Source organism: Geotrypetes seraphini, chromosome 6 (assembly GCF_902459505.1).
Source record: "Geotrypetes seraphini chromosome 6, aGeoSer1.1, whole genome shotgun sequence".
NCBI lineage: Eukaryota > Metazoa > Chordata > Amphibia > Gymnophiona > Dermophiidae > Geotrypetes > Geotrypetes seraphini.
This window is the reverse complement of record NC_047089.1, coordinates 8,962,665-8,975,370: the sequence shown is the minus strand read 5'-3', so window position 1 is coordinate 8,975,370 and position 12,706 is coordinate 8,962,665. Positions and strand designations below refer to the sequence as shown.

At 44.6% G+C, this 12,706-nt stretch overlaps 1 protein-coding gene across 6 annotated transcripts in view; it reads right to left on the bottom strand.

The window, feature by feature from the left end:
• Window positions 1-12,706, bottom strand: part of SLCO2B1 (solute carrier organic anion transporter family member 2B1) — a 139,056-nt gene that overhangs the window by 105,697 nt on the left and 20,653 nt on the right. For 4 of the 6 annotated variants that reach the window (XR_004539737.1, XM_033947387.1, XM_033947391.1 and 1 more), the window contains exons 2-4: window positions 11,833-11,933; window positions 3,698-3,835; window positions 276-438 (exon numbers count right to left, since the gene is read on the bottom strand). Coding sequence is in view for 5 of the 6 variants with exons in the window: in XM_033947387.1 (XP_033803278.1) it covers window positions 276-438; window positions 3,698-3,835; window positions 11,833-11,931 (400 nt within the window). In the remaining variant the exon portion in view is untranslated. The remainder of the gene's footprint in view (window positions 1-275; window positions 439-3,697; window positions 3,836-11,832; window positions 11,934-12,706) is intronic. The other 2 variants (XM_033947390.1, XM_033947389.1) reach the window with 2 other exon arrangements.

Genomic DNA, 12,706 nt, shown 5'->3' with positions numbered 1-12,706 from the left:
ATGTCCATTTCTTTCTGAAATTTAGGCCAGGCTCCACTTTGGCAGATCCTGTCCTAAGAAAACAGTGACACTTGCGATGTCCTGATCGAAACCTCTCTGGTCCCATCTGTCCATCCTTTCTAAACTGCCACCCACAGTCCATTGCTTAATCTACAAAAAATGACCGCCTCCCTATCTTCAGAGGCCTACATCCATTCAAGCGTCCAAGCCCTATTGTAAAATCCCAGGGAACTTCCCATTTCCCGGCATTTCAGGATATACAACCAAACACCTACTTGAATACGATTTATCATAGTCATATTGTCCCACTACAAAGTGAGGGAGAGCCATGATTAATCCAGCTAGGCAGACGAGCAGAGCTCCGCAGCCAATGAAACGGGGTCGGTGAACTCGACTCCCAAAGTAACTCATAAAAACGATTAGTGATGTGTTTCCAATCTGTAAAACATAAAATTCATCCAACAGTCAGTAGGGAGCATTTCTTGGTAAAGACTTCAATTCATTACTCTTCATTATCTTTTTTTTTTTTTTTTTTTGAGTTCAATAATTTTATTGAATATTATAAATAATATACAGAAAGCAGTTCAAGTACATGAAAATTGAATAAGAAATATTGATGTAGAAACAAAAGAAACCGTAATTGCATTCATTTGCATATAACAAATTATTAAGAAGCATTCAGAGTATTTGAAACTGCTAAGAAAAGAAATAGAAAGGGTAGATAAGCAGAGAGGATGAAGTAAAAGAAAAAAGAAAGTGAGGATGAAGTAAAAGAAAAAAGAAAGGTAAAGAAGGAGAAAGAAAGAGGGAGAAAAAGAGAGGGGTAGAAGTGTCTACGAGGCAGAATGAACATATGAATCCAAGAACGACCAAGGTGATTTATTTACTCTTCATTATCTTGACAGTTTCTAATATTCCACATACAGTTCAAATTCCTCTTAATGACCTACAAGTGTATTCGCTCTGCAGCTCCTCACTATCTCTTCTCTCTCCTCACCCCACCCCACCCCACCCTCCTGGGCATTCCACTCATCGGGCAAGTCTCTTCTCTGTACCATTCTCCTCTATGGCCAACTCTAGACTTTGCCGCACCGTATGCCTGGAACAAACTGCCTGACTCGGTACGTCAAGCTCTGCCTTCTCGTTCCCTCTGTAATTCCCCCACCTGAGCCCTGTGTATTGGTGCACCTTCTTGTCCAGTTTGTCCGTCTTGACTAGACTGTAAGCTCTTTTGAGCAGGGACTGTCTCTTCTGTGTTTTGATGAACAGCACTGCGTATGTCTTGTAGCGCTTAAGAAATTATACATAGCAGTAGTGGTATTAAATTTTACAGCCACTAACAGCCACAAAGTGAGCAGGAAATGGTTTTGTACTTTCCCTCCAATCATATTTATGGAATTCATTTTTTTTTAAAAAACAAAAAAAAACCAAAAATTGGCATGCTCTATGAATTCTGGATGTACACCAATTTGGAGCTGGCCTAGTGGCCAAGTGTCGGACCTCTGTTTGATTTCCACGTTAGGTGTTTTATTCCCTGGCTCAGCTGGTGCTAGGGATGCTGCAGAGAGTGCGCTCACAGCCCCACCGGGGAGGCAGTCAGTCATTGCATAATGATGACCCCCCCAGTGGTCAAACTTAGGGTCCAGATAATCTGGTTTATAGAGGGTTCTGAAGTTGGTGGCACGTGGCCAATTCAGTGATGAAACGGCCGTGCTAAAGCTTCCTGAGAATGGTATTCTGGAGGGACTGGATTTCAATTTTCGATCTAAAACCCAAAATTTGGCTTACAGAACTTCCCCTTCACCCTTTCCTCTGTTGTTATTATTTACATAAACCAAGAGAGACACCTTTTCCCCAACAATGTCCATAATCTTGCCTAAGTGATGTAAGATATAAGCAGGCAAGTTACCAAGTGATCTGGAGATCCCACCTTAAATATATATATATATATATAATTAGGATTTAGTCGGTCCAGAGGGCTACTACAAAATTGGTTAGAGGGTTTTGTCATAAAGTGTATAGGGACAGACTTAGATACATCGATATATGTATACTCTGGAAATACAGGCAGGAGGGAGAGGGTTGTGGCATTAAAGTACAGGAGGGGAGTCTTTTTCAAATGAAGGAAAACGGCAATGAGAGGACATAGGATGAAGTTAAGACGTGAAAGGCTCAGGAGTAATCTAAGGAAATCCTTTTTTACAGAAAGGGTGGTAGATGCTTGGAATAGTCTCCCGGAGGAGGTGGCGGACACAGAGACTGTTTCTGAATTCAAGAAAGTCTGGGATCTCTTAGAGAGAGGATGAGATAATGGTTACTGCGGATGGGCAGACTGGATGGGCCATTTGGCCTTTATCTGCTATGTTACTAAAGTTCTGTGACCTCACAATGCAGGTGTAAAGAGCCTTAGCCTATAGGAAGAGAAGTTGCAAATGTTAAGAGCTTTAGCCAATAGGGAGAGGAGGAGATAGTGGATGCTGCGGATGGGCCATTTGGCCTTTATCTGCCATCATGTTTCTATAACCATAAAGCCCTATGACCTCACAATGCAGATATAAAGAGCTTTAGCCAATAGGAAGAGGAGATGCAAATGTTAAGAGCCTTAGCCAATAGGGAGAGGAGGAGATAGTGGATGCTCTGGATGGGCCATTTGGCCTTTATCTGCCATCATGTTTCTATAACCATAAAGCTCTATGACCTCACAATGCAGGTGTAAAGAGCCTTAGCCTATAGGAAGAGGAGATGCAAATGTTAAGAACCTTAGCCAATAGGGAGAGGAGGAGATAGTGGATGCTGCGGATGGGCCATTTGGCTTTTTATCTGCTGTCTTGATTCAGTCCTCAAGTCCACCAGCCACCGAGCTAACCTCATGCCTAATATGGCTCCTTGAAGAAAGCAATGGCTAAACAGAAGGAGCTGCCATTATTACTGCATTATAAACAAACTATAAATTACAGTGAAGTTGATAGATCCTAACGACTGTTTATTCTAATGCTACCGCTTTGGTGTTTGACATGTGGTGTAGTCTATTTCTTTTTTCCTGACAGAACACCTTTTCCTCTGTGTTGTACTTTTCCCATTCAGGCTACCGCCTAGTATAAATTTCTGAAGAGAACCATGCTTCCTTTTTCTTTGGGTCTCCAACCTGGCCTCGAATGGCTATCCATTGAGCTTTCCCTCCTTCTGACCCTCCTCCATCTACTTCAAACCCTGTAGTGACACTCCAGCTAGGAGGGAGAGGAGACCTGGCCATTAGCTATCCCAGTTGCAAACTGGTTAGAACGTCCTAGAACCTTCTCCCAATGCTTTCCAGATACTGCCTATGCAGCCACCCCCATCCAACCAGCCCACGCAGAGCACACCACTGATCCCATTGGATTGATATTCTACACGTAACTTAACTTCTACCTTTTGAGAAAAAAAAATTAGCATTGCTAATTGCTTAACAGAAAACGTTCTGTTTGCTGTTTTGATACTTTGTTAAAAATTAAATAAAGACTGAAGGCTTAGGAAAACTCTCTCTTACCTAGCTGGAAAGTCACTATTACCGTACTTTCAAAGTAAAGATGCATTTCATCAAACATGGATAAATGTTGCACGTTCAATTGGAAACCAAATATTGCAAAGCTTTAATAACTGCAAATTAATATTATTATTATTTTTAAAGATTCAAGTGTTAGCAAAAAATGACCTCTACCTCATTAGAGGAAACAATTAATCCAGACATCTGGCTGGACAGCCCAAATCGTTTCTCGAGGGTGGAAATGGAGCCTTTCAAATACCCCGAGACTAGGAGCTGTGCCAATTGAAGAAAAGCATGACATACAACGAAGAACTGGATGGGGGGGGGAGGGGGGAGGAAAAAGGCAATAAACATTATTTGTGTTACTTTCCTTCTGTCTTCTCCAATATAAACTTGCATCCTACTCAGTAAGAAAATAACACCTGAAGGTCAGAGATATTTTCAAATATATGCCTCACCCAATACTCAGCCTAGGCCAGGGGTAGGCGATTCCGGTCCTCGAGAGCCGGAGCCAGGTCAGAGGTTTTCAGGACCTCCACAATGAATATGTATGAGATGGATTTGCATGCACTGCCTCCTTGAGATGCAAATCTATCTCGTGCATATTTATTGTGGAGATCCTGAAAACCTGACCTGGCTCTGGCTCTCGAGGACCGGAATTGCCTACCCCTGGCCTAGGCTGTCAGAGTTTGTTTTAAACACTGGCCACTGTAGCTAATCATTGATTGGTCATTTGTCGGCCTGGAACAGGGGTCTCAAAGACCCTTCTTGAGGGCCGCAATCCAGTGGGGTTTTCAGGATTTCCCCAATGAATCTGCATGAGATCTATGTGCATGCACTGCTTTCAATGCCTATTCATTGGGGAAATCCTGAAAACCCGACTGGATTGCGGCCCTCAAGGAGGGACTTTGAGATCCCTGGCCTGGAACTAAAGAGTGGATCTCACACATCCAAACTTACCTGGATTTAGAGCAGGGGTAGGGAACTCCGGTCCTCGAGAGCCGTATTCCAGTTGGGTTTTCAGGATTTCCCCAATGAATATACATTGAAAGCAGTGCATGCAAATAGATCTCATGCATATTCATTTGGAAAACCTGACTGGAATACGGCTCTCGAGGACCGGAGTTCCCTACCCCTGATTTAGAGTATTAATATCTAGTATTGGACAGTGCTGAATATCCAAATATAACGGACAGAGCCATGAGTATCTAGGTACCAGCAAGATTCAACTCTATTACCTGGACAGCCACCCAGCTAACATAGGGAAGCTTTTGTCCTATCCTACCTTATCTGGATAGTTAATCTAGATGCCAGCACTAAATATTGTCAGTCTCCAGATTACCACCTTGCTCTCTAACACCAGCTCTAAAACCCAAAATGGTCTTGAATTTTACCAACTAAGCTAGATCGAGCATATACCAAGGCGCCAGGCTATAGCGCTGGTGTAATTAGTCACCAATTAGTCACTGATCCAATATGCTCAGTGGCGTAAAAACATAAGAATTGCCACTGCTGGATCAGACCGGTGGTCCATCGTGCCCTGCAGTACGCTCCTGTGGCAGCCCTTTGGTCAAAGACCAGTGCCCTAACTGAGTCTAGCCTTACCGGCGTACGGTCTGGTTCAGCAGGAACTTGTCTAACTTCGTCTTGAATCCCTGGAGGGTGTTTTCCCCTATGACAGCCTCCGGGAGAGCATTCCAGTTTTCCAACACTCTCTGAGTGAAGAAGAACTTCCTTACGTTTTTACAGAATCTATCCCCTTTCAACTTTAGAGAGTGCCCTCTCGTTCTCCCTACCTTGGAGAGGGTGAACAATCTGTTTTTTTCTACTAAGTCAATTTCCTTCAGTATCTTCAATGTTTTGATCATGTCCCCTCTCAATCTCCTCTGTTCGAGAGAAAAGAGGCCTAGTTTCTCTAATCTCTCACCTTATGGTGTAATAAGGATAGGAGGCGCCCTCCTCTCCGTGCCCCAACCCCCTCCTTCCCACACCCCCCTCCATAATTGCAATCTCCCTCCCTCCCGTACCTTCTGCAGCATGCTCCTCATTCCGGTGTTGGATTTTCCTCTGATGTCACTTCCTGGCCCTGTGACCCGGAAGTAATTCAGAGGGGAACCAGCCTGGCATGAGCAATGGGCACAAGTTGCTTGCGCTAGAGAAGATCTACAAAGGTAGGAGGTGTGTGTGTGTGGGGGGGAAGGAGGGTGCAAGCATGACATGGTGTGGCGGAGAGGTGCCAGTGCCCCCACTGACATGGCGCCCAGGACCGTCTGCACCCTCTGCCTCCCCCCTTATTATGCCACTGAATATGCTTAACTTTACAGCAGTTTATGTTTATAACTACTAAAAATTCTCTTAAGTGGTATTTTAAAAAATAATCAACTTTATTCTTGTATACCGCCGGATCATTTAGTTCTATGCGGTTCACATTCAAGAAAGACTGAACAGTTCAGTGACAATACATTTGTAGAGAATACAGAGTATTATTGACATTTAATTTACACATTTTTCAAAAAGATACGTTTTCATAGTTTTTGGGAGCCAATGATGTAGGCGGAGGTGGTTTGAGGGCTGAGCTCTACCGACTTAGACCTGAGGCTTTTTCTTCCGTCAGATTTGACTTCCAGCTAACAAAGTGGAGTAATTTTGAACATGTTTAATATTTAATAACCCATTTTCACCTAATTGAAATTTATTAGGCCCTAAATATTAGACATCATTTATAGTTAAATTGTGAGCCCCCCCTCCCCCAGGGCAGACAGGGAAATTACGTAGAGTACCTGATAGAAAAAAACTGTACTCCAAGACAGGGCGGGATATCAAATGCAAATAAACATAAACAATGAAGGGTTAATGGACCAATTCTGTAACATAAGGCATATAGGAGATTAGAATAGTAGCACTTATATGTGCCCTTGTGTAAATGCTATCATGTCACCTAAGTCGTATGCAACAACTATTTGCAAAGGGATGTACACAGGAACTAAACATAGGCAGATTATAAGAGGGGCTCTTACACACTTAACTTATGTTATGAGGGTTCCTGCCACACTTGGGCGCTTGCACTGACGCCAGTGATCGCGCCTAAATGTTAGATGCCTGTGTTCCTTTAGAGCAGCGTCTCTCAAACTGTGTGCCATGGCGTAGTGGTGTGTCCCGAAGAGATTCCAGAATTTTACTTTATTTAAAAAAAAAAAAAAAATTATCTTCATAAGTATACACTAGAATAGATGAGATGTACATCACGTATGCAAGAGCCTGTCAATGTTATGAGCGTCTGTGTGTGTAAGGATACAACCGCACAAACGAGCATCATTCCACACAAGCCTCAGACTCTTTAAAATCCTAAGTAGCAACATTCTAGAGCTCAGACTGTGATGTCATAATGCCTCATTCCACCAATGCCTAAGCTCCGCCCTCATCCGCAGAAGCCTCAAACGCTTTAAAATCCTAAGTAGCAACATTCTAGAGCTCAGATTGTGATGTCATAATGCCTCAGTCCGCCAATGCCTAAGCTCCGTCCTCATCCGCAGAAGCCTCAAACGCTTTAAAATCCTAAGTAGCAACATTCTAGAGCTGAGATTGTGATGTCATAATGCCTCATTCCACCAATGCCTAAGCTCCGTCCTCATCTGCACAAGCCTCAAACACTTTAAACTCATAAGTAGCAACATTCTAGAGCTCAGATTGTGATGTCATAATGCCTCATTCCACCAATCCCTAAGCTCCGTCCTCATCTGCACAAGCCTCAAACATTTTAAACTCATAAGTAGCAACATTCTAGAGCTCAGATTGTGATGTCATAATGCCTCATTCCACCAATCCCTAAGCTCCGTCCTCATCTGCACAAGCCTCAAACATTTTAAACTCATAAGTAGCAACATTCAAGAGCTCAGATTGTGATGTCATAATGCCTCATTCCACCAATGCCTAAGCTCCCTCCTCATCTGCACAAGCCTCAAACGCTTTAAACTCATAAGTAGCAACATTCTAGAGCTCAGATTGTGATGTCATAATGCCTCATTCCACCAATGCCTAAGCTCCGTCCTCATCTGCACAAGCCTCAAACACTTTAAACTCATAAGTAGCAACATTCTAGAGCTCAGATTGTGATGTCATAATGCCTCATTCCACCAATCCCTAAGCTCCGTCCTCATCTGCACAAGCCTCAAACACTTTAAACTCATAAGTAGCAACATTCTAGAGCTGAGATTGTGATGTCATGCCTCGTTGCACCAATGCCTAAGCTCCGTCTTCATTTGCACAATTTTTTTTAGAAAATCAATAAAAACGAATTTGTTTAATCGATTGTAACCTAAGAATCTTATAGTGTATCACTTCTCCCAACCTGTACCTTATATTCGATGACTTTGTATTGTAACCACTTCGCTGATTGTCCAGCACCTCTTGTTGTAAGCCACCTCGAACTATCATGGCTTTGGCGGTATCTGCCATAATAAAACCCTAAGTGCGCATGCGCACTTTTACCTGCGTGTTCCCTGATCCGTATGTCCGTGGCCAACAAGAGTGCGCATGCGCACTTTGACCCCCCCCTTCACTCACTGTAAGGAAGGAAAGCAATTCATCGTCGTCAACCCCCCCACTGCACCCAAACCCCCATTGAGCCTCCCAACTGCCTCTCCCACTGTGAAACGACCACAAACCTCCGCATGTTTCCATCTCCCCCCCCCCCCCCCCGCTGCCGTGCAGCCAACCCCACTGACCCTCCCATCCGTCCTTCCCACCGTGAGACAATCTACAAACCTCCCGGCACCAGCAGCGCCCCCAGCACTTTAAACACGCCGCATCGCTGCCTTCTACTGCCGATTTCCTTTGCCGTGTCTCTGTCTCTGATGATGTCATCAGGGACGCAGTAGAAGGCCGCAAAGCAGCGTCTTTAAAGTGCTGTGGAGGAAAGTTTGTAGATTGTCTCGCGGTGGGAGGGTGAATGGGAGGGTGAATGGGGTCAGCTGCACGGGGCGGTAGTGGGGTGGAGGGGGAGTGCTGCTTACCAGTTCTACTGCACAGGGTGGATGGGAGGAAGGGAGGGAAAGAAAAATGCCGGCTTCTACTGTACAGGGGGAATTGGGGGGGGGGAGGTAGAAATTGAAAGATGCTGCTCAATGGTTGTACTGCACGGGGGGATGGGAGGCAGGCAGGCAGACAGTCTGGCTTTGGGGGTGGGTCAAAGTCTGGAAGGCAGTGAGGGGGAGATAGGAAGGAGGCACTGGGGGCACTAAGGACATAGGAGGCACTGAGGGCACTAAGGACATGGGAAGGAGGCACTGGGGGCACTAAGGACGTAGGAAGGGGTACTAAGGACATAGGATGGGACACTATGGACATAGGAAGGAGGCCACGGAGAGACAGAGACAGAAAGAATGACAGATAGACAGCGTCCAAGGAGAGAGAGCCAAAGAAAAAAAAAACCCCAGACAGACAGACATCTACTCTAGCACCCGTTAATGTAACGGGCTTAAATACTAGTATAAAAATAAAATTATTATTCTTCCTATTACAATCCTAAGTGTTCGAGGCTAATGCGGTTAAGGCAGAGCTTACAGGAATGGGACAGGGACAGCGACAAAACTCGTGGGGACGGGACGGGGAAATCGAGTTCCTGCGGGGACGGAGACAAATTCGTTCCCGTGTCATTCTCTATTACGCAGCGCTGTACAGAGTCACAAAGAAGACAGTCCCTGATCGAAGGAGCTTACAGTCTAAACGTCACCCCTGAGGACAGGAGTAGGGAACTCCGGTCCTCGAGAGCCGTATTCCAGTCAGGTTTTCAGGATTTCCCCAATGAATATGCATGAGATCTATTTGCATGCACTGCTTTCAATGCATATTCATTGGGGAAATCCTGAAAACCCGACTGGATTCCGGCCCTCGAGGGCCGGAATCCAATCGGGTTTTCAGGATTTCCCCAATGAATATGCATGAGATCTATTTGCATGCACTGCTTTCAATGCATATTCATTGGGGAAATCCTGAAAACCCGACTGGATTCCGGCCCTCGAGGGCCGGAATCCAATCGGGTTTTCAGGATTTCCCCAATGAATATGCATGAGATCTATTTGCATGCACTGCTTTCAATGCATATTCATTGGGGAAATCCTGAAAACCCGACTGGATTCCGGCCCATCCAATCGGGTTTTCAGGATTTCCCCAATGAATATGCATGAGATCTATTTGCATGCACTGCTTTCAATGCATATTCATTGGGGAAATCCTGAAAACCCGACTGGATTCCGGCCCTCGAGGGCCGGAATCCAATCGGGTTTTCAGGATTTCCCCAATGAATATGCATGAGATCTATTTGCATGCACTGCTTTCAATGCATATTCATTGGGGAAATCCTGAAAACCCGACTGGATTCCGGCCCTCGAGGGCCGGAATCCAATCGGGTTTTCAGGATTTCCCCAATGAATATGCACGAGATCTATTTGCATGCACTGCTTTCAATGCATATTCATTGGGGAAATCCCGACTGGAATACGGCTCTCGAGGACCGGAGTTCCCTACCCCTGCTATAGGAAGACAATTTGGATTTTTCTGTTCAATATAGAAGCAGGGTGTGTCTAAGACTGATCTGGTATCCTACCAAGTTTTGTAGGAGATGGAGCGCCTTCATGGATTTGATGCTCACCTATAGAAAAGAATTCCATACAGGGCATGGAGGGATTGAGTGCAACCTTGACCTATGTTCCCTCTAAGCCAGGGGTCTCAAAGTCCCTCCTTGAGGGCCGCAATCCAGTCGGGTTTTCAGGATTTCCCCAATGAATCTGCAAGAGATCTATGTGCATGCACTGCTTTCAATGCATATTCATTGGGGAAATCCTGAAAACCCGACTGGATTGCGGCCCTTATGGAGGGACTTTGAGACCCCTGCTTTATGGGAAGTTCACACAGCAGTGTCTTCTAAGGCAGGGGTGTCCAATGTCGGTCCTCGAGGGCCGCAGTCCAGTCGGGTTTTCAGGATTTCCCCAATGAATATACATGAGGTCTATTTGCATGCACTGCTTTCATTGTATGCTAATAGATCTCATGCATATTCACTGGGGAAATCCTGAAAACCCGACTGGACTGCGGCCCTCGAGGACCGACATTGGACACCCCTGTTCTAAGGTGTCCCACTGCTCTTTTGGCATGTCTATGTGGCCAGAACCAGGGATCTCAAAGTTCCTCCTCGAGGGCCGCAATCCAGTCGGGTTTTCAGGATTTCCCCAATGAATATGCATGAGATCTATGTGCATGAGATCTATGTGCACTGCTTTCAATGCATATTCATTGGAGAAATCCTGAAAATCCGACTGGATTGCAGCCTTCAAGACTGCAGCTGGTGGATGATGAAATGCGTGATTGCTTGTCAATTATCAAGCCGTATTTTGAGTTAATTTACACTCAAAAACAAGCACATCCATCACATTGATTAGCAATTCTTTTCTATCTGCTTCAGTTACCCATACATAGTTTAATAATTTTAAATAAATAACTCTCAAATTAGCCTCCCTTTTTACAAAAGTGCAGAAGAGGTTTTTAGCGCTGGCCGGCACGCTGAATGCTCTGCACTGCGCCAACAGTCATAGAGTTAAGCGTTGGCGCAGTGCAGAGCATTCAACATTCTGGCCTGTGCTAAAAACCTCTTCCGCGCTTTTGTAAAACAGGGGTAAATTTTTTGTTGCTTTTGCAATTTTATCATTTCAATTCTAATGTGTCGCGAAAAACATTTGCTTCGTTTAGTGTGCCAGAGCTAAAAAAGTTTGAGAGACACTGGCTTAAAGGGAACATTGGCCTTGACAGATGGGAATTATGGGGAAACTCCTCCCCCCTCCCCCCCCCCACCTTACAGGCTCTACACCCCCTGGTGGAATCCTGAAGCAGTTGCAGCCTGAGTGACGCATGACAATTTGCTGAAAGACATTTGGAGGAAAAGAAAAGTCAGTCTTCAAAGGGTAGAAATCTGGAGAAAGGGAAAAGTATGTAACCAAGGTTAGAATTCTGGAGAGAGGGAACAAATCTGTCAATAGAAGCTAGAATTCTGGAAAGAAGAAAAAATTTGGCACCAAAGCATAGATATCTGTGGAATTGGGAAAAAAAAGTCTCCCAAAGGTGAGACATCTGGAGAGAAGAAACAATTGTCCTCAAAGGTTAAAGAATTATGGATAACATGCAAAGGCCCACAAGCTTCCAAAGCAGGATTTGAATCCTGGCTTCCCTGATTTGTAACCAATAGGCCACGCCTCCTCTCAAAACTAGGCACATTGATTCTTTAGAAATATGGCGCTACCCTTGAATTTAGAACTTACCTTGATGTTTAAAAATATACTTGTCCATTTCCTCCGTTTATTGTATAGCCAGTCGCTTGTGATACTGCTGGTCCTTAGTCTCTGATGTAGACGGTCCATGCCTATTAAGAGAAATATCTTAAATCTTTTCAATCACAGTCTGCAGTTTTTGCAAATATTACTCCGTAGTCTAAATGCAGTATCAACCATGTTCCAGTGTGATTGCACATGAGATATAATGGACAGTTTTCAAGGTGCACCGACAAATGCACCCAGTCAGTTGCTCCACCTGAAATGCGCACACCAAAGAGGAAACGTTTGAAAGAAGAGATTTATTCCCCCATAAATACAATATACATACTTTGTGCTACTGTGAATTTGCCCTTGACGATGACATTGGACCTCTCTCTGGTGCATCATGTGATGAACAGGGAGGAGCCTAAGGCCCTGACTGGCTCAGGCGCCTCGGGCCCCTACAAAGGGGTGGGGCCTGAGGATTCTGACCAAATCAGGGCCTTCCAGATATCCACTTATGTTAAGGGTCCCCATAATCATCTAAACGTTACCTTAACACTAGATGCCAAGTGTAGTGGGGTACTCCCCTCAATAAAGAGGGTCACTTTGTAACCCTCAAAAAGACAAAATAGTATCCACATAACTGCATGACTCTCTTTACTTGCGCATTTGTCGTGCATGCAATAGTCGGGGCATAATTGCTGGGCGCGCATTTGATGGGTCAACGTATTCAAAGACACAGTCCATAAGTAAGAACATAAAAACCATGCTGAGTCAGACAAAACTCCATTAAGTTCAGCATCCTATCTCTGACAGAGGTCAATCATTTCCAGGAATAAGTAATGTAAGAAAGTTTTGGACAAGTTCCTGGAGGAAAAGT